The following is a 27,924-nucleotide window of genomic DNA, read 5'->3' on the forward strand; positions in this document are numbered from 1 at the left end:
CCTACAATAACTCCATTCTGCTTACAGGATCAAAGCTAGACCCCTTCCTCTAACCTTCAGGCTCTCTATGATCTTGTCCCATTTAACCTATCAAAACTTCTCTTAAAACTTCTATCTCACCACCTCTTACTATACCCCTGGTTAAACAGAGCAATCTTATTCCCACCATCCTGACTTCATGCTTTCGCTTCTTCTCCTTTAACTCCAACTATTCAAAGAAATCCATTTTTCACATGAAAACCCAGACCTTTTTTAATATGTGAAGCCTTTCCTGTGATTACCCATCCGCATTAATTTCTCCTTTCTTGAGTTCATATCTGTCTAGTAGACAAATGCCTGGCACTATTTTTGCACTAGTATCTTGCATTGATCTTAGCATCGTATCTACAAGTCTTATCTCCGGAATGAATTTTTTTACTTTTGTCATTCTTAGTCTCCAGAATCCCTGCTATGCCACTTTGGTGTAAAGGATATTGAACTTGGAATCAAAAGGCCAAGCTTGGTGTCTAGTTCTATAACTGTCCAGCTGTGCAAACTTGGATGAGCCCCTCAGCCTCTCTGAGCCTCTGCTTCCTCAACTGTGAAATGGAACTTGGGAAATGTTCATAGCGCATTTCACAGAGCTATTTTCATGCTCAAATAAAGTAATATGTGAGAGTACTTTATAAGCTTTAAAGTGTTCCGAGAGCAGAAGGCCCCATTAGTATTGTAGTTTGTCTATAATATTTAATGTTAAATTGAACCAATAAAATGTATCTGTAAGGCACTGTATAATCTTGAGCACCAAATTGCTCTATAGCAGTGGTCACACCATGTAACATTTATAGTACATTTTACTTTTCAGAGTGCTTTTTATTTAGAATACCATGTTGTTCTCTCTAGGATGCAGGGGTCAGGTATTTCTATTCCCATTTTACAGCGAGAGGAGAGGAATCAACAGATACATTAAGTGAATTGCTGTGACTTATGTAGTTAGTTATTAGCAACAATTGGACTGAGACTTCCTTTCTGCCTCTTAATCCCTGCCTGCAAATTGTGGTCATTTTCACTCACTGCTTCCCCCATCATCACCCTGGGCCCTGCCCACGGGACACTTTCCTCCTCGTTTTTCACTTTTCTTCCTCAATGGACATTTTCCTCCTGGGCCTTCATTGGTTCTTGCATGGTTATAGTGTTTTCATCTGGGCTTGTACTGATCTCACTCCTGTTCAGTTCATTATAATCATGTGCAGATTCATAAGGGGTGGGGGACAAAATTTAAGAACATTTTATTGTTCCTTCCAAATACTTTTGGTTCACTCAGGTATTTTAAGGTGGAGGAGCCTGGATCAGATAAGTGACCCGAGTCCCATGTTAGATCCTCACTATCAGTTCAACCCCATGCAGATATCAACCCTCCTGAGGAATCAGGTTCTCCCTGGAGGCTTGTCCACTCAGGCCCCAGGTGGAGTTACAAGGCAGGACTGGACATTGTTTAGCCACACCCATAGAGACGAATTGTCATCAGCTGATTATTGCCTCAACTTCAGCATACCACATGATTTAACACTGGCTTATTCTTCTTATTGTATTGGGTTGGCCCAAAAGTTCATTTGGGTTTTTCCCTAAGAGGGAATGGAAAAACCCAAACCAACTTTTTGGCCAATCCAATATTTTTCTTATTTATTTTTTTAATTGAAATATAGCTGATTTACAATGTTGTGTTAGTTTCAGGTGTACAGCAAAGTGATTCAGTTATATACATATATATATTCTTTTCCAGATTCTTTTCCATTATAGGTATTATTGTAAGATATTGAGTATAGTTCCCTCTGCTGTACAGTAGGCCCTTATTGTTTATCTATTTTATATATTGTAGCATGTATCTGTTAATCCCAAACTCCCAATTTATCTCCCACCCCTTTCCCCCTTGGTAACCATAAGTTTGTTCTCTGTGAGTCTGTGTCTGTTTTGTAAATATGTTCATTTGTATCATTTTCTTTTAGATTCCACATGTAAGTGGTATCATATGATACTTTTCTTTCTCAGTCTGACTGACTTCACTTAACATGATAATCTCTAGGTCCATCCAGATTGCTTCAAATGGCATTATTTCATTCTTTTTTTTACGGCTGAGTACTATTCCATTGTGTCTATATACCACATCTTTACCCATTCATCTTCCATGTCTTGGCTATTGTAAGTAGTGCTGCTATGAACAATGGGTCGTGTGTACCTTTTTGAGTTAGAGTTTTCCTCTTTTCCAGATATATGCCCAGGAGTGCTATTGCTGGATCATGTGGTAACTCTGTTTTTAGTTTTTTAAGGAAACTTCATGCTGTTTTCCATAGTGGCTCCACCAATTTACATTCCCATCAACAGTGTGGGAGGGTCCCCTTTTCTCCACATACTCACCAGAATTTATTATTTGTAGATTTTTTTGATGATGGCCATTCTCATTGGTGTGAGGTGATACCTCATTGTGGTTTTGATATGCATTTCTCTAATAATTAACGTTGTTGAGCATCTTTTCATGTGCCTGTTGGCCATCTGTATGTCTCCTTTGGAGAAATGTCATTTTAGGTCTTCTGCCCATTTTTGATTAGGTTTTGGTTTTTTTGACATTGAGCTGTATGAGCTGTTTGTGTATTTTAGAAATTAATCCCTTGTTGGTCCCATTGTTTTCTCGAATGAATTTGGTATAATCTACTCTGAATATTTGATGCCATTTTAATAATTTAGACTAAACTAATCCCAGCTGTAAATGGTTCATATTAACATATAACAACATAATTTTTAATCACCCAGCATAAGTAGTTCCCTTTGTAATAGTTGCATTGAAACTCTCTCAGGAGAAGGCAATTTCTAGAAAGGACTTCATTATAACATTTGGGGAACCGTAGCAGGAGCCAGATTTGTGTGACCTTCTACAGGATCCCCAGCTGTACCCCAAGCCCGATGGATAGGAATGGCCCTTTCCTCTCTAAAGCAGTGGGATTAGGTACCGTAGCATAACTGTGCACTTTTTATAACTGTTCTCCAAAAACCGAGTTTGTAGCATCGACTGTAAAGTTTGGAAGTGTTCCAGTCGACAGAATCACAAAAAACACATCCTTATCCCAAGACAGAAAGGAAGGAAACCCAAGCACCACGAGTCTCACGTTATAAATCTGCCCTCAGCTCATAAACTGCCTTCAACACCATGCTTCTTGACGTGAGTTCACACCCAAGGTTTTGCAGCTCATCGAAGATGGAGCGTGTGAATAGGCAGAGGACAAGAGAGATAGATCTGGTAGCTGCAGAGGAAGGGTGATGTGACTTCTGAGGACAGGCTATAGCAATATTCTGCTGACTTCATACAGCCTTTATCTTCCCTGCCTTCCCCTCTTCTTACACGTTTGAACTATGTGTTGTGTTTGGTTGATAAATATCTATAATGAGAAATATCATGGTATAATGGAAATGGCACTGGATTTGAGGGCAAGCACATGGTGGGTCCTGGCTCAGCTCTGGGAAATTAGCACTTTCACTGTGCCTTGTTGTTTTCATTTGTGAAATGAATAGGTTATTCAAAGTCCTTAGGCACCCTGGTTGAGCTCTTGGAGAACATTCCATCTGCGTGGAGACTCCAAGGAACACTTCCCTAGTAAGGTATTGAAGACATTCCATCCAGATTGCAGAGCAGAACATATCTGTTGCCTCTTATTCATAACAGGGAAGCAGAGGCTGAGGCTTTAAAGGCTAAGATTTTTCAGTAGATTTCTGGAAAAGAGATGGTGCCTGGTTGCCATGTTGATGCATGAAACATAGTGGAAGAATCTTCAGCTCGGAATATGCTATGGGGGTCTGCAGTGGAGGCAGGAGTGCCCTGTTTGGTGGAACCTGGAATGGTTGCAGGCTTGGGGCCATCATGTGCATGCAACAGTTTCAACAGAAGGAAGCAGTGGGAAAGGGCTTAAAACAAGGGAGGCACTGCATGAGTGGTATGCACTCCCACCTCCAACTGAGCAGAGAAGCAGATAGCCCATTATTTATCCTCATACGCCCCCCCAAAAAAAAAATCTAAAACACTTCTGTTCAGAAATTGCCAGATTGTCCTAGAGGATGAGGGCTAATATTAGTATGGGTGTGGGAGAACAGAGTACTGTTCTCTTTACTCTGGCATGTTTATACTCCAGCTGAATGGTCCATTCTCTGCCTATTCACCCTAAAGCAAGCCCTTCCAATCTATGTGTTCTACCAATGACCCAATTCCTAACCAAACTTCCCATCTGAAATTAGAAATACTGACATAAGAGCCCAGGAAGCCCTTATTAGCGATCCAGTCTTTCTTTCTTCAATACAAATAGAATTCAAGATCCACTCTACATGTAAGGACAATAAGCACCTGAAAGAGAAGATACAAAGAGAATAAATGACTTGGAGGGAAAAGAAATTTTTTAGGAGTGTAAGAAAATTTAAAAGAAAAAAGTGTTCTCTGATCTGAGATTTTATGCACATAAATCAAAGTTAAGTAGCTAGGAAAAAGGAATTATAAGATAAGGAACTCATAAAAATTAAATATATGGTGGTGGAAGTAAAAGTTTCAATCACAGGTCTGAAAGATAGGCAAGAACGTTTTCCAAAATAAAGAGCAAAAAGGCAGAAATAGTGCTGGAGAAGAAGAGAAATAGATAACCAATTCATGAGAGAGAATTCATACAATTCAATTGTATCATGAGAGGCGACATATGATTATTAAGATTTCCAGATAATGATGAGAACTGAGAAAAATGGCAGGGAGAAAATTATCAAAGAAAAAAACAAAGATGACTCCTCAGTGTTGAAGAAGCACCGTGGACCTCAAATTGAGAGGCCCACTGAGTGCCAGCAGGAGAAATGAAAAATCTGTCTGCCTGAATTTGATGCTGTAACAATCTTGATGCTTAAGAGAGAGAAGTCTTTTGATCTTGATGCTATGAACATCCTCCTTCAAGTGGCTCAGAAGTTCTCTGCATGACCATTAGGCATGAAAAGCGAATGCAGTCCTGGCACCCACTTAGCCTTGTAGTATACAGTATTAAGCTGGTCATATTAACATAAATTCTGTTTATTGCTGTTCAATTTTTAGAAGCATAAGACACTTAATTGTATCATATTGGGAATGGAATGTATATAACAATAATATTGACACAGTTGTAGGTCAAGCTCAAAGAATATACCTCAATATGTGAGTGGGGTAGAGGGAAGATAGGGGTGCTAATATGCTCATCATATACAGAAGAGTGTCAGGATACTGGCTGAAATAGAGGTATAGCATAGTAGATAATCAATAGAAGAACTAAAAACTAATACAGCACCCAGTTATTGGGTGGAGGTGGGAGACAGTGCAAGCAAAATCCTCCTCTTGTATAGTGGAGAATCAGTAAGTGTCTTAAATTGAGAAAACAGTAACAAGAGGTATACCATATTAACTAGAGTTATGGAGCTCACCACTTGAAAACCAAAATCTAAATTGTATTGTATTGGTTGCCCAGGAGAGTAGGACCAAGGACAGGGATGAGTATGGAAGGGTACAACTTCTTTCTGTCTTAAGGCTCGTGGTTTGTTACCATGTGCATGTATTGCTTTCCTTTATGTTTTTTTGTACATTAAAAGATATGTATTTTCTAACATTCAGAGTTTCTGTTTGTAAAGATACAACCTAATGTTAAGCCACGTGAAATAGCTGATATTTGTCTCATTTGGGCCTGCACAAATGGAAATTTCATTTGGTTCAACCTAAATAGGGTTCAGATTTTGGACTTTAATGCAGGTATGTCTTAACATGAAGGTCCAGTACATGATCAAGTCAGTGACATCTTGACAATTTGAAAATGTCATAATTCATTACATTCAACAATGCCCTTCTTTTCCAACCAACATTTCAAGCCCTGCTCAACTTACAAGGGAAAATTCAAATGGCACACCCTCCAACCCCAAACCCTGTATTCAAAGAATGTTTTTCTTCTGAACACCCTCAACCCTGTATTTCTAACATCTGTCATGGTGGGTTTTACATTCTTCTTTTTACAACTGTTATTTGTGTACTTTGTGTCGCATCTCCCTATTAGACTACAGTTCCTTTAGGGGAAAGATTTGTGTTCTACTGTGAGAGACTGCTTGGTTTTGAAGCCATTTCTAGCTTGCCTTGGCCACTTTCCAGCTGTGTGGCTTTGGGCAAATTACTTAACATCTCCAAGACTTACTTATTCCATTCCCCAAATGGAGTCAGTGATGTCTCTTCTTAGGTGCAGAAGGATGTCTGAATAAAAGATTGTATGTACAATGCTTGACATGATACCTCTCACGCAGCAGATGTGCAATTAATGAACACTGGCTTCCTGTTGCCCTTATTCACCCTTGAACCTTCCACAGCATCAAACACAATTCTTTACACATAGGTGCTTAAATGGTGAAATGAAGAGGAAAAAAAAAAGGTATGTTGGGTTGAAAGATGCTGAAAATATTGCAAAATCCTTTAAGGAAAGCAAACATTAGTCCTACCTTTGAAAATATGAGTTCTCAAATAATCATATTGAAGAGGAAATAGCATCGTACTCTGCTTGACATATCAATTGGACAGAAATCCATCCAGAGATGGAAAACTCTTGGGATGCAACCAAAAATCTTGTCTGTGATCCTGTCTCTTTCATTCACCACATATCATTGGTTGTGAGCTCTACTGAGCATTGCCTTTCTGTGGAATTGGGGCAGAGTCTACAGCCATGCGAGGCAGCCTGGGAAGCTGGCACAGAACTCCGGACCTCATGAAGTGCCCACTGGCTCCCCACTGCTTCTTAGGCTAAGCACTTGCCCCATTCTCTTGTGTTCAGGGCTTTCTTCATAAAGACTCTAACTTGCTTTTCTAGAATTGGCTCAATGACTCCACAGAGCCTTTCCTGAATGGCCTCACTTACAGAGCACTTGGCTGGCCCCTCTCATTACCGTTTATCGCATTCTGATCCCATTTTCATTATATCTGCATTTCTCTTACCCTCACTAGAGTGTGTGCACAGAAAAGAGACTCGATATATTTATGCTGGGGCAAACTATTCACAATTAAGACACAGGCTAGGAAAGTCCCTGAATGCACACTGGTGTGTGTGTGCGTGTGTGCGTGTGTGTGTGTGTGTGTGTGTTATGTGAATTATCTCCACCAAAGACAAAACATTTCTTTCACAATGGAGCATTCATTCAGATGTACGTTGGTTAAGGCCAGCTGACTTGAAGAAGTCAATTAGGAAGACATAGTGGCTACCAGCGGAAATTATTGAAGGAAGGAAGGTTTCTGTCTGGAGGGCATGGGAGTGGAGGATCCCAAATGATAAAACAGACATCAGCATAGAACTCTCAAATGGAGGTTGATGCACACAGCTTGGGAGGGGGGAAGCAGGACGTTAAAGGGGTGTTTTCCATCCTCGGGCTCAGGGACACAGTGTCAGAGAGGTAGACAGCTAAGCCTGTCTGGCCCACCTGCCAGGATCTTGTACAATCACTCTGCATAATTATTCTTGAAAATACAAACATTGCCGGGGCTGACTGACAAGTATTGTTCCAGCAGGGAGGGCTGTCAGGGCAAATCAATCCAATTCTACCACATGCCAGTGTGTAGAACAGATATAATTTTGTCTGTTAGGGGCTGTCAAAGCGAAGGATGTGCCGTATGTGTATTTTGAAGTGTGGTGTTCCCTTCAGTCTAACAGCTTGAAAGATTTCTGGGGCTTTCCCCCTCCCTGGCTGTTTTCTACAAGAACTTTTGGGAATTTTAACTTCAAATAACTCAAGTCTTTTATCTGATGTGATGTTCAGGTTAGATTAAGCCCAATCCTGCCTTTCTCTCCATAGCTGCTGTGTTCTCATTCAACATAGGGTATTAAAATTTGGTTTAAGAGGAAAGGGTCCTTTGCTGCTGTTGGATGTTGTATGGGGCATCCAAGTAAGTACCTGGTGTCCTTCCTTCAATGCCAAGTCATCTTGCAAGAGTCTTATCTTGTCCATCACTGGACCCAATGCAAGGTTTAGTCCAAAGGTTCCTACTGGGCCCCTTGGGAATCCCTGAAAGTCCACTTCCTCTTTCTGTGGCCCAGTGCTGTGTCCTCTGCCCCCAGAAGTCTGCCTTCTGCTCTTCTCATGCTCATCCCTGGCCCTTTCTCCTGCCTCTCTCATTTGTCCATTTGGGTCTTGTTCTATTGCACCTTGTTCTCTGTCTTTCCCTGAAAACATCAGGATTAGTCCTTGGTGACATCCTCTGTTCCCTTCAGGGTCATGGACTTGACCTCAGCTTCCCTGGAGTCTGTCACCTTGAGCTGTGTGCATTCGATGGGCAAGGGGCTGGAGAGGAAAGATGGACGAGTGACTGCTGGAGCCCGCTCTCTGCTCAGCACAGGCCTCTGTGAGAGCGAGGTCTAAGTTATATCAGAACTGGCTTCTCTGCCTCCAGTTTGATCACTGCCAGAATAATCTAATTTGTCCTCGTCACTTTTCTTCCATGCTCAGAAGTCTTCTACATAAGACTTACATACAGAACCAAGCTACGGGCTCACCTATTATGGAACTGCGTGTGTGCTAGAGCAGATCTGAAATGCTGTTTAGTCTAAACTCCTTCATTTAAAGATGATGAAATGAAGGCAAAATAGCAGTGAGGCATTTGTCTGAGTCCATACTTACTAGTGCCCGAGATTGTTTAAACTACTTAGTGAGGTGTTCAGGGCCCTCTGTGGTCCAACCTTGTCCTCCTTTTACTGAGTATTGCCTGCTTTTTCTCTTTAGGAAAAAACAATATAAATCAAAGTTTCTTTTTTTAAAATTTTTATTGAAGTATAGTTGATTTACAATGTTGTGTGAGTTTCAGGTGTACAGCAAAGTGATTCAGTTATATACATATACATATTCTTTTTCAGATTATTTTCCATTATAGGTTATTACAGGATATTGAATATGGTTCCCTGTGCTGTACAGTAGGTCCTTGCTGTTTATTGTTTATCTATTTTATATATAGTAATGTGTATATGTTAATCCCAAACTCCTAATTTATCCCTCTCCCCACCCCCCTATTCTCCTTTGGTAACCATAAGTTTGTTTTCTGTGCCTGTGAGTCTGTTTCTGTTTTGTAAATAAGTTCATTTGTACCATATTTTTTTGGATTCCACATATAAGTGATATCATATGATATTTGTCTTTCTCTAACTAAACTTGGTATGATAATCTGGACTTTTCCTCCTCTTCATTCTTGCTTTTTCTCTTCCCCCACTTTAAATGCCCTCCTTCCCACCATTCTCATCTCTTGTTCAACCACTCATCTATTTTTTCATGTTTATGTTATTATTTATTCATAAAATACTATTGATTGCCTAATATGTTCTAGACCCAGTAGTGGGTGTGGGAAATTACATCTATTCTTTAACCCCATCCGTAAAGCATTCTTTTTTTTCTTTTTAATTTTTGCATTTTATTTTATTTACTTTTTTATACAGCAGGTTCTTATTAGTTACCCATTTTATATATATTAGTGTATATATGTCAATACCAATCTCCCAATTCATCACACACCCCCGCCACTTTCCCCCCCTTGATGTCCATACGTTTGTTCTCTATATCTGTGTCTCTATTTCTGCCTTGCAAACCAGTTCATCTGTACCATTTTTCTAGGTTTCACATATATGCATTAATACATGATATTTGTTTTTTTTTCTGACTTACTTCACTCTGTATGACAGTCTCTAGATCCATCCACGTCTCTACAAATGACCCAGCTGCATTCCTTTTATGGCTGAATAATATTCCATTGTATATATGTACCACATCTTTATCCATTCATCTGTCGATGAGGATTTATGTTGCTTCCATGACCTGACTATTGTAAATAGTGCTGCAATGAACATTGGGGTGCATGTGTCTTTTTGAATTATGGTTTTCTCTGGGTATGTGCCCAGTAGTGGGATTGCTGGGTCATATGGTAGTTCTGTTTTTAGTTTTTTAAGGAACCTCCATACTGTTCTCCATAGTGGCTGTATCAATTTACATTACCACCAACAGTACAAGAGGGTTCCCTTTTCTCCACACCCTCTCCAGCATTTGTTGTTTGTAGATTTTCTGATGATGCCCATTCTAACTGGTGTGAGGTGATACCTCACTGTAGTTTTGATTTGCATTTCTCTAATAATTAGTGATGTTGAGCAGCTTTTTATGTGCTTCTTGGCCATCCATATGTCTTCTTTGGAGAAATGTCTATTTAGGTCTTCTGCCCATTTTTGGATTGGGTTGTTTGTTTTTTCAATATTGAGCTGCATGAGCTGTTTATATATTTTGGAGATTAATCCTTTGTTTGCTGGTTCATTTGCAAATATATTCTCCCATTATGAGGGTTGTCTTTTCGTCTTGTTTATGGTTTCCTTTGCTGTGCAAAAGTTTTGAAGTTTCATTAGGTCCCATTTGTTTATTTTTGTTTTTATTTCCATTACTCTAGGAGGTGGATCAAACAAGATGTTGCTGTGATTTATGTCAAAGAGTGTTCTTCCTGTGTTTTCCTCTAAGAGTTTTATAGTGTCCAGTCTTACATTTAGGTCTCTAATCCATTTTGAGTTTATTTTTGTGTATGGTGTTAAGGAGTGTTCTAATTTCATTCTTTTATATATAGCCGTCCAGTTTTCCCAGCACCACTTATTGAAGAGACTGTCTTTTCTCCATTTTATATCCTTGCCTCCTTTGTCATAGATTAGTTGACTATAGGTGTGTGGGTTTATCTCTGGGCTTTCTATCCTGTTCCATTGGTCTATATTTCTGTTTTGGTGCCAGTACCATATTGTCTTGATTACAGTAGCTTTGTAGTATAGTCTGAAGTCAGGAGGTCTGATTCCTCCAGCGCCTTTTTCTTCCCTCAAGACCACTTTGGCTCTTCAGGGTCTTTGGTGTCTCCATAGAAATTTTAAGATATTTTGTTCTAGTTCTGTAAAAAATGCCATTGGTAATTTGATAGGGGTTGCATTGAATCTGTAGATTGCTTTGGGTAGTAGAGTCATTTTCACAATATTAAGTCTCCCAATCCGAAAACATGGTATATCTCTCCATCTGTTTGTACCATCTTTAATTTCTTTCATCAGTGTCTTATAATTTTCTGCATACAAGTCGTTTGTCTCCGTAGGTAGGTTTATTCCTAGGTATTTTATTCTTTTTGTTGCAGTGGTAAATGGGAATGTTTCCTTAATTTCTCTTTCAGATTTTTCATCATTAATGTATAGGAATGCAAGAGATTTCTGTGCATTAATTTTGTATCCCGCAACTTTACCAAATTCATTGATTAGCTTTTGTAGTTTTTCTGGTGGCATCTTTAGGATTCTCTATGTATAGTATCATGTCATCTGCAAACAGTGACAGCTTTACTTCTCTTTTCCAATTTGAATTCTTTTTATTTCTTTTTCTGCTCTGATTGCTGTGGCTAGGACTTCCAAAACTATGTTGAATGATAGTGGCGAGAGTGGACATACTTGTTTTGTTCCTGATGTTAGAGGAAATGCTTTCAGTTTTTCACAATTGAGAATGATGTTTGCTGTGGCTTTTTCGTATATGGCCTTTATTATGTTGAGGTAGGTTCCCTCTATGCCCACTTTCTGGAGAGTTTTTATCATAAATTGGTGTTGAATTTTGTCAAAAGCTTTCTCTGCATCTATTGAGATGACCATATGGTTTTTCTCCTTCAATTTGTTAATATGGTGTATCACATTGATTGATTTGCATATATTGAAGAATCCTTGCATCCCTGGGATAAATATTGATCATGGTGTATGATCCTTTTAATGTGTTGTTGGATTCTGATTGCTAGTATTTTGTTGAGGATTTTTGCATCTATATTCAACAGTGATACTGGCCTGTAATTTTCTTTTTTTGTAGTATCTTTGTCTGGTTTTGGTATCAGGGTGATGGTGGCCTCGTAGAATGAGTTTAGGAGTGTTCCTTCCTCTGCAGTTTCTTGGAAGAGCTTGAGAAGGATGGGTGTTGGCTCTTCTCTAAATGTTTGATAGAATTCCCCTTGAAGCCATCTGGTCCTGGACTTTTGTTTGTTGGAGGATTTTAAATCACAGTTTCAATTTCATTACTTGTGATTGCTCTGTTCATATTTTCTATTTCCTCTCGGTTCAGTCTTGGAAGGTTATAGCTTTCTAAGAATTTGTCCATTTCTACCAGGTTGTCTATTTTATTGGCATAGAATTGCTTGTAGTAGTCTCTTAGGATGGTTTGTATTTCTGTGGTGTCTCTCGTAACTTCTACTTTTTCATTTCTAATTTTATTGATTTGAGTTGTCTCCCTCTTTTTCTTGATGAGTCTGGCTAAAGCTTTATTAATTTTGTTTATCTTCTGAAAGAACTGTCTTTTAGTTTTATTGATCTTTGCTATTGTTTTCTTTGTTTCTTTTTCATTTATTTCTGCTGTGATCTTTATGATTTCTTTCCTTCTACTAACTTTGGGTTTTGCTTGTTCTTCTTTCTCTAGTTCCTTTGGGTGTAAGTTTAGATTGTTTATTTGAGATGTTTCTTGTTTCTTGAGGTAGGCTTGTATTGCTATAAACTTCCCACTTAGAACTGCTTTTGCTGCATCCTATAGGTTTTGGATCATCGTGTTTTCGTTGTCATTTGTCTCTAGGTAATTTTTGATTTCCTCTTTGATTTCTCCAGTGATCTCTGGTTATTTAGTAATGTATTGTTTAGCCTCCATGTGTTTGTGTTTTTTACGGTTTTTTCCCTGTAATTTATTTCTAATCTCATAGCGCTGTGGTCAGAAAAGATGCTTGATGTGATTTCAATTTTCTTAAATTACTGAGGCTTGATTTGTGATCCAAGATGTGATCTATCCTAGAGAATGTTCCATGTGCACTTGAGAAGAAAGTGTAATCTGCTGTTTTGGGATGGAATGTCCTATAAATATCAATTAAATCTATCTGGTCTATTGTGTTGTTTAAAGCTTGTGTTTCCTTATTAATTTTCTGTTTGGATGATCTTTCCTTTTGTATAAGTGAGGTGTTAAAGTCCTCCACTATTATTTTGTTACTGTTGATTTCCTCTTTTATAGCTGTTAGCAGTTGCCTTATGTATTGAGTTGTTCCTATGTTTGGTGCATATATATTTATAATTTTTTTATCTTCTTCTTGGATTGATCCCTTGATCATTATGTAGTGTCCTTCCTTGTCTCCTGTAACATTCTTTATTTTAAATTCTATTTTATCTGATATGAGTATTGCTACTCCAGCTTTCTTTTGATTTCCATTTGCATGGAATATCTTTCTCCATCTTCTCACTTTCAGTCTGTATGTGTCCCTAGGTCTGAAGTGGGTCTCTTGTAGACAGCATATATATGGGTCTTGTTTTTGTATCCATTCAGTGAGCCTGTGTCTTTTTGTTGGAGCATTTAATCCATTCATATTTAAGGTAATTATCGATATATATGTTCCTATTACCATTCTCTTAATTGTTATGGGCTTGGTTTTTGTAGGTCCTTTTCTTCTTTTGTGTTTCCCACTTAGAGAAGTTCCTTTAGCATTTGTTGTAGAGCTGGTTTGGTGGTGCTGAATTCTCTTAGCTTTTGCTTGTCTGTAAAGCTTTTCATTTCTTCGTCGAATCTGAATGAGATCCTTGCCGGGTAGAGTAATCTTGATTGTACGTTCTTCCCTTTCATCACTTTAAATATGTCATGCTACTCCCTTCTGGCTTGTAGAGTTTCTGCTGAGAAATCAGCTGTTAACCTTATCAGAGTTCCCTTGTATGTTATTTGTCATTTTTCCCTTGCTGCTTTCAATAACTTTTCTTTGTCTTTAATTTTTGTCAATTTGATTACTATGTGTCTCAGCATGTTTCTCCTTGGATTTATCCAGCTTGGGACTCTCTGTGCTCCCTGGACATGGGTGGCTATTTCCTTTCCCATGTTAGGGAAGTTTTTGACTATAATCTCTTCAAATATTTTCTTGGGTCCTTTCTCTCTCTCTTCTCCTTCTGGGACCCCTATAATGCAAATGTTGTTGCATTTAATGTTGTCCCAGAGGTCTCTTAGGCTGTCTTCATTTCTTTGCATTCTTTTTTCTCTATTCTGTTCCATGGCAGTGAATTCCACCAGTCTGTCTTCCAGGTCACTTATCCATTCTTCTGCCTCAGTTATTCTGCTATTGATTCCTCCTAGTGTATTTTTAATTTCAGTTTTTGTATTGTTCATCTCTGTTTGTTTGTTCTTCAATTCTTCTAGGTGTTTATTCTTTAATTCTTCTAGGTCTTTGTTAAACATTTCTTGCATCTTCTCGATCTTTGCCTCCATTCTTTTTCTGAGGTCTTGGATCATCCTCACTATCATTATTCTGAATTCTTTTCCTGGAAGATTGCCTATCTCCACTCATTTAGTTGTTTTTCTGGGGTTTTACCTTGGTCCTTCATCTGGTACATAGTCCTCTGCCTTTTCATCTTGTCTGTGTTTCTGTGAATGTGGTTTTTGTTCCACAGGCTGCAAGATTGTAGTTCTTCTTGCTTTTGCTGTCTGCCCTCTGGTGGATGAGGTTATCTAAGAGGCTTGTGCAAGTTTCCTGATGGGAGGGACTGGTGGTGGGTAGAGCTGGCTGTTGCTCTGGAGGGCAGAGCTCAGTAAAACTTTAATCTGTTTGTCTGTTGATGGGTGGGACTGGGTTTTCTCCCTGTTCGTTGTTTGGCCTGAGGCGACCCAACACTGGAACATACCCGGCTCTTTGGTGGGGCTAATGGCAGACTCTGGGAGGGCTCACGCCAAGCAGTACTTCCCAGAACTTCTGCTGCCAGTGTCCTTGTCCTCACAGTGAGACACAGCCACCCCACACCTCTGCAGGAGAGCCTCCAACACTAGCAGGTAGGTCTGGTTCAGTCTCCTATGGGGTCACTGCTCCTTCCCCTGGGTCCTGATGCGCACACTACTTTGTGTGTGCCCTCCAAGAGTGGAGTCTCTGTTTCCCCCAGTCCTGTCGAAGTCCTGCAATCAAATCCCGCTAGCCTTCAAAGTCTGATTCTCTAGGAATTCCTCCTCCCATTGCCAGAGCCCCAGTTTGGGAAGCCTGACGTGGGGCTCAGAACCTTCACTCCAGTGGGTGGACTTCTGTGGTATAAGTGTTCTCCACTTTGTGAGTCACCCACCCAGTAGTTATGGAATTTGATTTTATTGTGATTGTGCCCCTCCTACTGCCTCACTGTGCCTTCTCCTTTGTCTTGGATGTGGGGTATCTTTTTTGGTGAGTTCCAGTGTCTTACTGTCCATGATTGTTCAGCAGTTAGTTGTGATTCCAGTGCTCTCACAAGCGAGAGTGCCCAAAGCATTCTTGAATAAGCCCATAGACATTGCTTTTTATGCCATTACGATGATAAGCGCTGTGCATATTTGACTGAGGGTGGCTTTTGTGTCATACGTTTATTTCTCATTGAGCTCTGCCATGAGAAATATTCTTAGGAAACTCACTATTTACTTTACAGACATTGTTAAGGACATTGATCTCCTGTGTAAAATCCATTCCATAAATTCCTTTCAAAACTAAATGCTGTGAAGAATCTTACTTACCATAAGACATATCTGTGTTCTTACTTATGGGTAGTCAAAATTTTATAAATTATTTCGTTTCCTCCTGCCTTTGTCTGCCAGGAAACTCAGAATCAATTTATGACTTAATTTTAATAAGCATGAGGAACCTTAGAATCTGCATGTTTGCATTTCTACTTAACATCTTGTTTTAGCCTTCTTTTCCGTTTTCTCTGACTTCCGTTCTTGTTTAAGTTTTTGCTTTCTCTTGCATGATCACATAAAGTACCTGAAATCTTTTGTGAATGAAGCAGAGGTACAAGTAAAAGTTACGATAGGTATAAGCATGTGTTTTTCTGCCCTTTTATGTTGTGAGTTCCTTGAGAAAAGGGATTATTTTGTGCATCCTTTATACTAGGCCACAGAAAAATGCCCAGGCTATAGTAGGTGTTTAATAAAGGTTTGTTGAACTAAGTTGATAAAAGTCGACCCATGACTCCCTAGGTGGGCAAAGTCAAGCTCACTTTCTCTTACACTTTGTCTGTTGTAAGAAGGCCAAGGAAAGGTGGAGTGTTGTAGTGGAAAGAACTTAAACTCTGCCTGTTACCAATTGTACAAACTTGGGTGACTTATTTAGCTCATATGATCCTCTTCTTTTTACTTTAATCTGAAAATGGAAATAAGGATACCCTACTGGATAGCTATGAAGATTGATATTGCTTGTAAACCTCTCAGCACATTTTCAGGCCCATAATAGCAATCAGCACATGTTAGGGCTCCTCTCTTCCCTCCGTATTTCCTCATTTCATTGGAAATTGCACTTGGAAAAGGATAAGTGGCTTGCTCACAAGGTAGTCAATTAATTGAGGTGTCATATGTAAAATAAATGTGACTATTGACCTCATTCAGAGGGATATAAAAATTAATCGATGGTAATGCACATTGAGATTTTTTGCTGAAAAGTGCTTAAGAATGGCTCAGTATTATTATGTTTTATTTCATCATTAATATTATTTATGAATATTTGGCTTTGTCTTGTCCTGGTGTGGTTATATCTCTGGTCTTAATTGCATTTATTTTCAATTTAGTCCCAATTTATATCTTAATAAAAATACAGATGAAATCAAAAAGCATAGTTCCTGTCTTTCATACAAATTTATTTTTACAAGGTGGATGATTTAACCTGTTTCAATATGCTCCCTATGAAATAGACATTAAGATATTTAGTAAATAATTTTTGTTAATTGCATTTAAAATCAAGCTCAAGCATTTTTCATAGTTTTGACATCACGCTTTTTGCACTCATATTTTATGTTTATTGGCCATTTTCTAATGAAATTCTTCATTATGAGATACTTGATCCATTTCAGATGATAAACGTCAATGTTTCAAGTATTTCTAGTTGAAGAGATAATTAACTAAATGAAATACCTGTTATCACTTTACTGTCAGGGAATGCTCACTGCCTGCAGTCTCAGATGGGGTTTGTGTTACAGAGTGCAAGGTCATTCTTCTGAGAGTCAGGGGATCTGAGTTCTAGCTTGGTCTCCTTCTAGCTGTGTGGTCCTGGGGAAGTTACTTCATCTCTCTGAGACTCACTGGCTTACTGTCAAACACGAGGGAGTCAGCCTCAATGATCTTTAGCTTCTGTTCCCATCATAGCATCTGGTCCTTTGCATTGGAACTATTGAGGCAGGCCCTACATTTAGGTCTGTAGGGCAACAGAAAGATTGATCCTAATACACAACATTATCTTCTGGGGTATATTACTTTTTACCATCCTACTCACAACTTTAAAATATCTTTCCTTTTAACTGCAGGTCACTTAGTACTTGAAATATATTAGAGACTCAATAAATGTTTCAAATGTCCAGGTTCTGAGCAGGATGCGTCCAGGAGGCCAAGGATCTCTGTGAAACCCCATTACTGAGGAAGTGGGAGGTTGTATTTCCGATTTCAACCTTAAGTGGGTAGAGTTGTATTTATTTATTTGTTTTGTTAGTTTTAGATTTAGTAATAACGAATATAGAGATGGGTTGATACCATAGCCTATGTGTAAATATGGAATATTTACTTCTGGGAGATATTGGTACCAGGAATTTGATTTAAACCATCTGAAACTGCAAGCATCTCTATAAACTACTGAAGCTACTTTGTGACAAAATACACTTTTCAGTGGCTGTAATGTGATACTAATACAAAACCAGAAATCTACTCAGTTCTGGTACTTAGGAAGCAAATGACTAAGGGCACCAAATTTTCACTCTGGAAAATTCCATTAGTGATAAAGACATCCAGACAGTTTTTAGCCCCTCATCACGATTATTATTGCTGGTCATCAATTTCTCCCCAATTCCACAGAGCAGATTTCTTTGCACAATAATCTAATCACACCCTTTGTTTTGACTATGTGAACGTACATAGATCAGTCTGCAGACCACATGAGTTTGTTGGTATAGCTCCTACACCACCTACACCTCTTCAAGATACTCCTTTTTTTTTTTTTTTTGGCAAGGTGAATTTCAAAGAGATACTTTTTTTATAAAACTTTTTTTTAAAAAATCAATTATTGTTTTGAGTTTTCCTCCAAAACTAAGGAGCCATTTATGGTAGAGTCTGGGCTTTCATTTATTTTTTTATTAGTTATTCATGTGGGTTTGAGGTTTTTTTTACTGGGGTCTCCAAAGTTAGAAGCAGAGAATTGACTGACCTCAGAGAAATGAAGCGTGTAAAAATTTTAACATGCTTACCTGATAGCTTATTTATCATGGAATCTTTAGACTCACTTCACTGAGGATATTTTGTGTACAACGAACCCAGGGTTCCTAGGACCCTTTAAGGCAGTGTTATTCAAAGTGCTTGTCCACAGTGAGACTGTCTAGAATAGGAACCAGTGCATTGCTTCCTTCATTAAGAAAGTCTTGGGACTTCCCTAGTGGTCCAGTGGTTAGGACTCCACACTTCCACTGCAGGGGGGCACAGGTTTGATCCCTGGTCAAGGAACTAAGATCCTGCAGGCCACATGGTGAGCCCTACCCACCCCCGCCAAAAAAAAATAATAAAATAAAATTTTAAAAAAGGAAGTCTTGCTCCCAGAAAAAGTCAGCTAAATGCCATGCAAACAGCCAAACCAAACTTCCCAATGCCTCGCCTCTCAGCCACACTATTGAAAGACACAAGACAAATGGCAGCCGAGTGTTTGTACAGCTCGGGCAAGCTCCTTCAGCCCTCTGTGCCTCGGGCCCTGAGAATGATGGCATCGGGAGGATGGAGAGGGAAAGCTTGAGCCAGGAGCTCAGTGGGTGAGAGGAGTAGCCAGGATGTCAGAGCGAGGGGGCAGACATGGTCAGGCTGATGGTTCCGTAAGATAGATGCTTTCAGCTGGCTGGGGCTCTAGCAGGAGTGGGGTGGGTAATGGTCAGACATCAGGCACACAGGCCTTGAAGAACCTGGGGGTGAGGAGTGGGGATGGCTTTCATTTGAGAGGGCTGCAGGGGGAAGGCATGAGTTTCCTCAGACATAGCCAAGGTTTTATTTGAGTCGAAGAGGTGAAGGGAAGTTTATGGAGAGATTGAGGATACAGGGAGCTTGTGGATGACAGGGGAGCGAGCCCAGAGGGACCGATGGAAGGGGTTGTGAGGAAGGTGAAGACGTGAGCATTGGCTCAGCCTTGGGCACTTATGAGCAATTTGGGGGCTTGAGGCTGGATAAAGAGGGAGGCCCTGAGAGCGTACCAGGGACTTCCCTTGATTGAGGGAAGCAGACAATGAGGCAGGTTGGGATAAGCCCCGATGCTCTCCTGGAATGGGAAGAAATTCTTAGCTCAAGGATGTAATAGCTTCAGACTCGTTGTTCTCCCTACTCCTGATATCTTGGAGAATTGGGCTGCTTTATTGCCTACATACTCAATAGGGTTATTGTCAGTTAACTGAAATAATATAACTAAACAGTATTTGTCTGTTGTTTTTATTATCATTCGGCACATTTTTCAACAAATGTTTGGATAGCACCAGCTGTGAGACCCTGGCAGGAATGCAAATACAAACACAAAATTGTTACCTGTGCCCTTTGGTGGCTTCCAGTCTTAGAAAAGAGAAATTCATTCTACTTAGAGGGAGTACATTTGCAAAAGGCCAGCATTCTTGTAATCTATTATATCTCAAACATAGCAAAACAAATTAATGCAAAATAGCCCATTTCTTAAAGAAAAGATGCATTTACTGCCTTCAAGGTTAACATGGGAAAACTGGTCTCATCAATTTTAGCTTTGAAGATGACCAAGTTGTGGCTTTATCCATAGCTTTATGAACTTATTTGCCACCAAATTTTTTTTACTGCTTGGAATGAAAGAAAGAAAGAGAGAAAGAGAAAGAGAGAGAGAAAGAGGGAGGGAGGAAGGAAGGAAAGGAAAGGGAGAAAGAAACAAAGAAAAGAAAGAGAGAGAGAAAGAAAGGAGGGAGGGAGGAAGGAATGGAGAGAGGGAGAGAGAGAGAGAGAGGGAGGGAGGAAGGAAGGAAAGAAAGGAGGGAGGGAGGGAGGAAAAGTATAAATCAAATGCAAAAAAAAGAAGAGTTAAATACTTGCCTTGATCTGGTTGGAGTGTAAAGTAAATCAAGTGGCAATTTAATTCCCAATGAACATGTGACAACCATGGAGTTAAATATTAGATTTAAATAGGGCAGCTAATTCTCTGCAAGAATTACATTCGTCTCTTCATATGGGCACTCTCCCTAATGAACACATTTCTCCCTCTTAAATTCAATCATTGCTACTGGAGCATGAGAAATTAATATACATTCTTAGATTCATTAATAATGTTGCTCATAAAAGACCTTTTGGTTTTTATCACCCTGAGTTCCCAGAGGCCCATGGAAGCAGCCGTAGCTCCAAACCACATGAATTATAAGGGGAAAAAATCCTATTAAAACAGAACCTTAAACACCAGTTGCATTTTATATCGAGCTGTATCTAAAAAGAAACTGTATAACATATCCATCAACATAGAATGGATAAATAAATGGTGTTACAGTCCTTCCACAGAATATTATAAAGTAGTAAAAGCAAAAGAGTTACTACTACACACACAGTGTAATTCAATCTCAAGGACATTGTTGAGTGACAGACGTAAGACATGGAAGGATGCTTGTAGTATGATTCCATTTATATAAGTTCAAAACAGGCAAAGCCCAACACTCTCTGGTTTAGGATACGTCATTGATAGCAAACCAATAAGGCAAAGGATTAACACAAAATACGGGATAGTGGTTACCCCTGGGAGGTGAGTAGGAAGTGGGTACAATCAAGAAAGAACACAGTGGTGCTTTAAAAGTACTAGTGATATTCTGTTTCTTACAATGGAATGGTGGGTTCATGGGTATTCACTTTATTGTTATTAAAACTACGGAGATATGCCTTGTATTTCCTTTTGAACTTTTGAGAGTTTGAACTGGCCTTTGAAGAGTGAACTAAGCAGAGAGGAAGCTGGAAGACTATTTTTACTTTTTAGTCTATTATATATTTCTATTTCTCTTGTTATACTTAACACAATTTACAATTGGAAAGGAACTTTGTGGTGTCAGAGAAAAATCACGGACTCTGGATTCAGACAGACCTAAGTTCAAATGCCAACTCCTCCATTCCCATGCTACGCATCGCTGAATTTCTCACAGACTTAGTTTCTCCAAGTATAAAATGTAGGAAGGAGTGCTTCCCAGTGTGGTGAGAGTCAAATGAGAGAATATTGTCGGCTGCACATTCCAAGCTCTAGAGGGAGTCACAGTCCTTTTAAACTCTGCCATTCAGGGATGAGTTGTCCAGAAAAGCATGGTGCCATTGACCTGGTGGAAACCCTGGTCTAAGGGATCCAACACTTGATGTGCTGGGTGAAGAGACCCAAGCTCACACTGCAGCTCCGTCCTCTGCACAGTCTCTTTTTGGGCTTCTCCACTGGCTCTGTCCTGAGAATCACTCACTCCCCTCCCACCTTGCACTACTGGGCTCTAAAGGACCCTGGACCACCTCCTGCCTCTTTCCCCAGTAAGGCGCATGGATGAGTGACATGGGCCAGCTCTGCTCTGAACGAGAGGGAGGAATATTCTCCCTTCCCCAGATACTTCTATTCTTGTCTCCTCTTAGCTTTGGAGAGCCAAGACTAGGACACAATCTTAGAAAGGAGCTAAGGAAGCCAGCCTTTTCTAGACATTTCTGGTCTAAACAAAGGAGTCACTACGGCTCAACCATGGAGCCTACCTCAGCAGGAGGTGAAAAGTGAGGTGAGGACACAGCCTCAATCAGCAATGCAGAGATCTTGCATTTTCCCTTTGTATCCTCTGAGCCTCTCTCCCCCAGGAGTCTGAGGGGGCTTAACAAAGACTTAAGGCTTCCTGGCTAGCTCTCTGCCTTTCCCACCAGACACATAACGGACAAATGCATGCAAAACATCTGGCTCGTGAGAGGCCTGCCATTAATATCCATTCCCTTCTCATTTCTCCCCTTTCCTAGTCTGTAAAGCTCATTAATGACATTCTGCAGCCAACGGCTCGGTGGTTCCTTTAGTTCTATCAGAAACAATAATTCCACTCCGGAGAGCAGGCCAACGCCGCCACCTTCCAACCCTTTGGGGTGGACCTTGCGGCTGGACACGGAGCTTCCCGTCTGGTTATCCTTGTGCAGAGGAGAGAACCAGGGGCCTGCAAGCTCAGGGTGCAGCCACTGACTCCCCATCCTCTGCCTGCAGCTCCACATGCCTCTATTCCAATGTCCATTCTGTCTTTGTTTTACAGTTGTTCAGCACATCAAGCGACATAACATTGTTCTGAAAAGGGAGCTAGGCGAAGGAGCCTTTGGAAAAGTTTTCCTAGCTGAATGCTATAACCTCTGTCCTGAGCAGGACAAGATCTTGGTGGCAGTGAAGGTAAGCAAACACCCCAGAACGTCTCATTATCCGTGGTCACACCCAGGTGTGGAGGTGATGCTTTATTTTATGTTATTGTAGTGGCCAATTCAGGAGCAAATTACATCTGCTATGGTGGATGTTTTCAAATTCCTTTAGAGGAATGGACAGTGGGAAGGATATTTGGGGCACAACCAACTGTCAGAGGTTCTGCTCAGGGACAACCTTCCAGTCTACAGGCTGTGAATGGCTCTGAGCTACTCTTCCCGGTCAATGTGAACTAAATTCTGGATAGAGGTCAGTGAGGTCAAACAGAATCCAACCGGCTGAGTCTTGGAGACTCCACTGTCTCCTCAGGTTGCTCGTCCAAGCTCAGTGGGAGTTTGTCTCCTGTTCGAAGTTTCTGGAAGGGAGACTGTGGCCTTCACTTCCCCTCTCAGCCTCAGTTCTGCTGAGAACTTCTGTTATACTTACTTTGTCCCTCCCAAATGTCTCCAAGGCCCTAGGCATGATTCCATCTGGGATGGGTGACATCTCTGGTAGATCCCACCTCCCTAGGAGACACAAGATTTTACACAGAAGTCTGAAAGTCCTTCATCATAGCCATGTCTTCGTAAACTCAAAAAAGGAGAACCTGTTCTTCAATAAGATAAACATTATTGAAAGGGCTAAAATTTCCACTGAGCTCTCTAAATCACAAGAATCAACATAAATAGCACAAAAGACTTCAGCATATCTTTTACACATGGCATTGTCAAAATTACAAAAGAAACAACTCACCCAAGTATAATATATATAAAACACTTAAAAGAGGCATATGTTTATAAAGTGAATTAAATGCCGAATGCATACGGATGTGGCTAATGTAATAAAATGTAACTTCTTGGCCTCACATGATTGAGTTTGGGTTTTTATTTGTTTGTTTGTTTGGCCAAACACAGAATATTTGTACAAATGACATTTATTTACTCATTATAACCAGGACAGCTTTTTAAAAATGGGACATGTATTCCATTACTGTTGTACTTAGCCTTAAAATACTTTAATATATGTGTAATGGGTAACAGAGGAGAGAAATTAAATGATTCTTGAACTTCCCCAGCCTGCAGACTAAACACAGTTTCTGTTAAAGTTCATCCAGATGAAACACTGTGTATTTGCTTTCCTTGTCATCAAAAGGAACTAAGCCGACTGGCACGGATACTCTTAGACTCTCAGCAAAGGCTCCTAAAAAGCTGCACTCTGGGGCGAATAAAGGACAGACCTTTCTAGGGATGAGCAATGTAATATCAATCAAATAAACATCATCTCTAAGATAGGTAAATGGAGGAGGGGAGTGAGACAGAGGAGAGAAGAGGGGAAGGGAGATGCTAGAGAGATGTGAGGTTAAGTGCGGTGAGTGGTGTAAAGTGAGAATCCTGAGGGGACGCTGAGGATGCTTAATTCCTGCTGCTGCAATTGCTTCCTCTTTTCTTTCATTTACTCAAAAAGTTTGTTATTTTTTAAAGCACAAAATGTTCAGAACATTTGGCAGTGCTATATCTGCAGTCTTTGCTTTCTTCTGCTGCTATCTTTTCTTCCCCCCTTTGGAAAAATGGGACCGAAAGGTGCCTCTGTTTTTGTAGATTCATAGCCTGATGCAAGGTTAGAGCTGGAAGACACTTAGGGAACATATAAGCCTAGTCTAGCATGTGTCACAGGCAGGGAGACTGAAGGCCCTGGGGCCATGTTTCCCACTGATATTTGAAGGCCATCCAGGGAGCTAAGTCAGGCCTTCAGAAATTCACTTCATGTGGGTCACAAGGTGAAATCTTTGAATGTGAGAAAATCCTGGGAGATTAGGGAAACCTAGAGGACAGTGTAGGAATAGCTGAAAGGCCTCAGCCTGATAAAGAGATAGACTCACAGAATTTCTCAGTGGGTATTGCCTTTCATTTCCGTATCACTCCTAATTCTGCTCCTGCTTCGGCGTACTTCTTGCGGTGTCCTTAAGGAGACTAACTCTATGGCGCCCTCAACTCAGACATTACATTTCCTTCCAAACTAGTGCTAAAACAGGATTTCAGGGCTTGGGCTCATCATGATGAAGGATCAGCCAGCATCAGCAGTGTGTAGCCAGCTGTTCTGTCCACAGCATGCTTCCCATCACTACTGCCGGTGAGGCTTCTTTAAATCCCAGTCATAGCCCTAATCCCACCCCTGACTCCGACCCAGGCCCTAGTCCCCATAAACCTCCTGGCTTTGCCAAATAAATGTTTATAAATTAACGACCCGCGATGAGCGTTTGCTCTTTAATCAACACTGCTGAAAAACAAAACAAAAACAAAACCAGGGCTTCCCTGGTGGCGCAGTGGTTGAGAGTCCGCCTGCCGATGCAGGGGACGCGGGTTCGTGCCCCAGTCTGGGAAGATCCCACGTGCCGCGGAGCTGCTGGGCCCGTGAGCCATGGCCGCTGAGCCTGCGCATCCCGAGCCTGTGCTCCGCAACGGGAGAGGCCGCAACAGTGAGAGGCCCGAGTGCCGCAGCAGTGAGAGGCCCGCGTACCGCAAAACAAAAAAAACAAAAAAAAAACAAGCAAATTTGTCCCCTTATCTCAAGTAGAGAGAGCAAAATATCTACAGCTTAAAAATTCATTTCAACTTCAAGGTCACACAGCTAAGAAATCTCATCTCGATGACCTTGAATGTGAACTTTTGTTGAAATCGGAGGCTTTGCTTACATTGGCCAGAATGATTTCAAGCTTCAGAGAGGAGGCCCATTTTAACTTTCTGGGATCCAGAGGCTACAGCCACGGAAGAAATAAGTCTGATTTTTCATGGGCTCCGGGATGAATTGGGTCAGAAAAACACATGAACCTTTCATAGAGCTGCCTCTCACCAGCCTGATCTGCTCATTTTTAAGCGTGTGGGCCAATTGAAAGTGTATTCAAAGACTATCTAATAAGCCTGGGAGGAAAATGTCTATGGTTCCGTCCTGACCACAATAAAGGGATTTTTTTTAAAGGAATGAGACAAACTGAACGTGGCCTCCAGGGCCTGCATAGCCCTTCACCTCTGAGGAATGGCTGCCAGGGCTGCTTCTTCTCCATTGGAGGCACCCAGGGATGTTTGACGGTCTTCCTGCCTGTTGCCTAGCAACCCCTGCAGCATTGATTATGCATGCTAAGAAATAGCAGCTATTGTCCTTTTTACTTCTCTAGAAGGAACTGACGGGTTTGAAATCCGAGGTTTTGCTTTCAGACTGACAGATGTCAGGTTCCTGTACATTCTGGCATCACTTGCCCCGAATGACTTAAGGTTTGAGGGACCCACAGAAGCCAGTTTAAGGTGGGAGCGATCCTAAGGCATGCGCAAGCCCCTCAAGGGCGCGTGGGAGGCTGCGAACGCCTCTCCCATTAGAGTAGCTGCTTGTTTGGATCCAGCCGGATTGCCCTTTTCTTGATTTTTTGGATGACCTTTGTTTTTTAGTGAAATGGATTTATCCCTTTCCACTGAATGACAACCGAAGAACCCACAGAGAGGATGAGAAGCAGAGAAACCGGTCTTTGATCAAAATGGGTTCCTTTACCTTTAAGTAACTCAATTGCCAAGAAAACACTGCATCACCATTTCCCTGCATTAGCTGTGGATGCGTTAACTAATTTTGGCTCCATCCAACCTGCATTTCAATAGCTACAATTCCTACAACCTTTCCTTGTGCTGTGAATGTGTGCTAATTTTCATTTTTTAAATACAGCCACAAGTGGGCTTTGTAGGATTCATGGCCTCTCTTCCCCCTCTCCACTAACTCGGGTGTACTTCTAGAAACAGAAGAATGGTGAACACAAGAGAGGCCTTAGGAATCATATCTATAATCCAAGTCCCATGTTTTATAAATGGCAAATCCAAGACCCAGAGAAGTTGAGTGGCTTCCTCAAGGTGTAAGTTAAAGCGAGTCAGAGATTCTGCACAGGAAGACTTGGCGAGATGCGAAATGGTAACATCTGAGTTCAGCAGACACTTTCTTTAGCACCTAATGAAGGCTTTTTGTTTTTCACGTTTCTGAATATTTGCTTGTCAGCAACAGAGGAAATGATGCAAGCGTTCTGGCAGAGTTGACTGATACACCCCGTGGCACGTTACCATGGGCCAGCCCAAAGTAGCATCCAACACGCCGTGGCCACGCCCATGCCTGGAGGGCCCCAGCGCAGCCTCGGGGCCACACAGCTCCCACTCACCCATCAGCTCTCAGTTAGCGTTGCTCCTTCAAGGAGACTTCCCCTTGCTGCTCCCCCGTTGAGGTCAGAACTCCCAGTTCCACGTATTAAGGCATCTGTACTTGTCCTTTACAGCATATGTCAAGGTTGTTAATTATACATGTATTCGTGGGTATATTTAATCAATGACATGAGTGTCTATCTTCTCCATTAGAGTGGCATATTCTTGAGGGTAGGAACCATTGCCTAATATGTAGTAGCAGGCAATAAATGCTTGTTGAATGGATGGATGGGCTATTGAAATAATAGCCTTTTGAAAAAGTAAATAATTGGCAGTTGGCATTTCTAGGTAAGAAATAATTTCATGAGATTATATATATATGATATAATCTAATGAGAAATCATTTTAGAAATGATCGAATCACTGTGCAGATATATAGAGCTATTATTGAAATTCTTTAGCTTAACTGATACACTTTGCCAACGAGGTCCAGGGAAGATAAATGACCTATTCAAAATTACATGGCTTGAATGAGATCACTTCATGTCAGACCTAGGACTAAAACGCCGACCTCCTCACCAGCCCCATGCCCACTGTGCACCACGTTTTCACGTCCTGAATTCTACACATGCCCTAATAAACCAAGCTGAGGAAATTCAACATAATACCACCTATCAAGTAATACAAAGGAGTGTGTAGTTGTGCTTATGTGTGTGTAATGACGAGAGAGATTTTCATGTTTTCCTGGGTAGCAATGTAATTCAAGGCGATAGGTGGAAATAAGGAAAATGATTCCGGATGAGTGCTTTGGCTTCAGGAGGATACAAGCAAAATACCTTAATCAGCTTTGATAATAAGAGCAGTATAATATTCATTGAAAACCCAACTCAAGCTGGTTTAAGTAGAAAAGGGAATGTATTTGCCCAAGCTCCTGGAAGACCTTGCTGCTGGTGCTCTAGCTTCAGGCACTGAAATATCTAGGGCATCAGCAATTCTCTCTCTCTCTCTCTCTCTCTCTCTCTCCATGTCCTGGCTCTGCTTTCTTCTCTGCTGACTGTATTCTCTGGCAGGTTCTCCCCACACTATGCTAAAGACTCGTCAGCAGTGGCTCTGGGCTTAGATGCGGCCATCCTAGCAACCCAAAAGAGAGCTCTTCTTTCCCAACAATTATGCAAAAGTCGAAGGGCCAACTCGTATTGGCTTGTCTTGAGTTGTTTCACCAGGCCCTCCAGCCAAGGGAATAGAATGTTCTGGTTATCTAGGCCTGGGTCACATGCATATCCTTGCAAATGGAAGATGAGGTCAGCTCTAACCACACACATGGAC

At 40.8% G+C, this 27,924-nt stretch overlaps 1 protein-coding gene across 3 annotated transcripts in view; it reads left to right on the forward strand.

The window, feature by feature from the left end:
• Nucleotides 1–27,924, forward strand: part of NTRK2 (neurotrophic receptor tyrosine kinase 2) — a gene marked incomplete at both ends in the record, with an annotated part of 376,408 nt that overhangs the window by 264,724 nt on the left and 83,760 nt on the right. For all 3 annotated transcript variants that reach the window (XM_082842860.1, XM_082842861.1, XM_082842862.1), the window contains one exon: nt 22,293–22,423. In XM_082842860.1, coding sequence (XP_082698986.1) covers nt 22,293–22,423 — 131 coding nt within the window. The remainder of the gene's footprint in view (nt 1–22,292; nt 22,424–27,924) is intronic.

Source organism: Leucopleurus acutus (genome assembly GCF_964270905.1).
Source record: "Leucopleurus acutus genome assembly, chromosome: 7".
Lineage (NCBI taxonomy): Eukaryota > Metazoa > Chordata > Mammalia > Artiodactyla > Delphinidae > Leucopleurus > Leucopleurus acutus.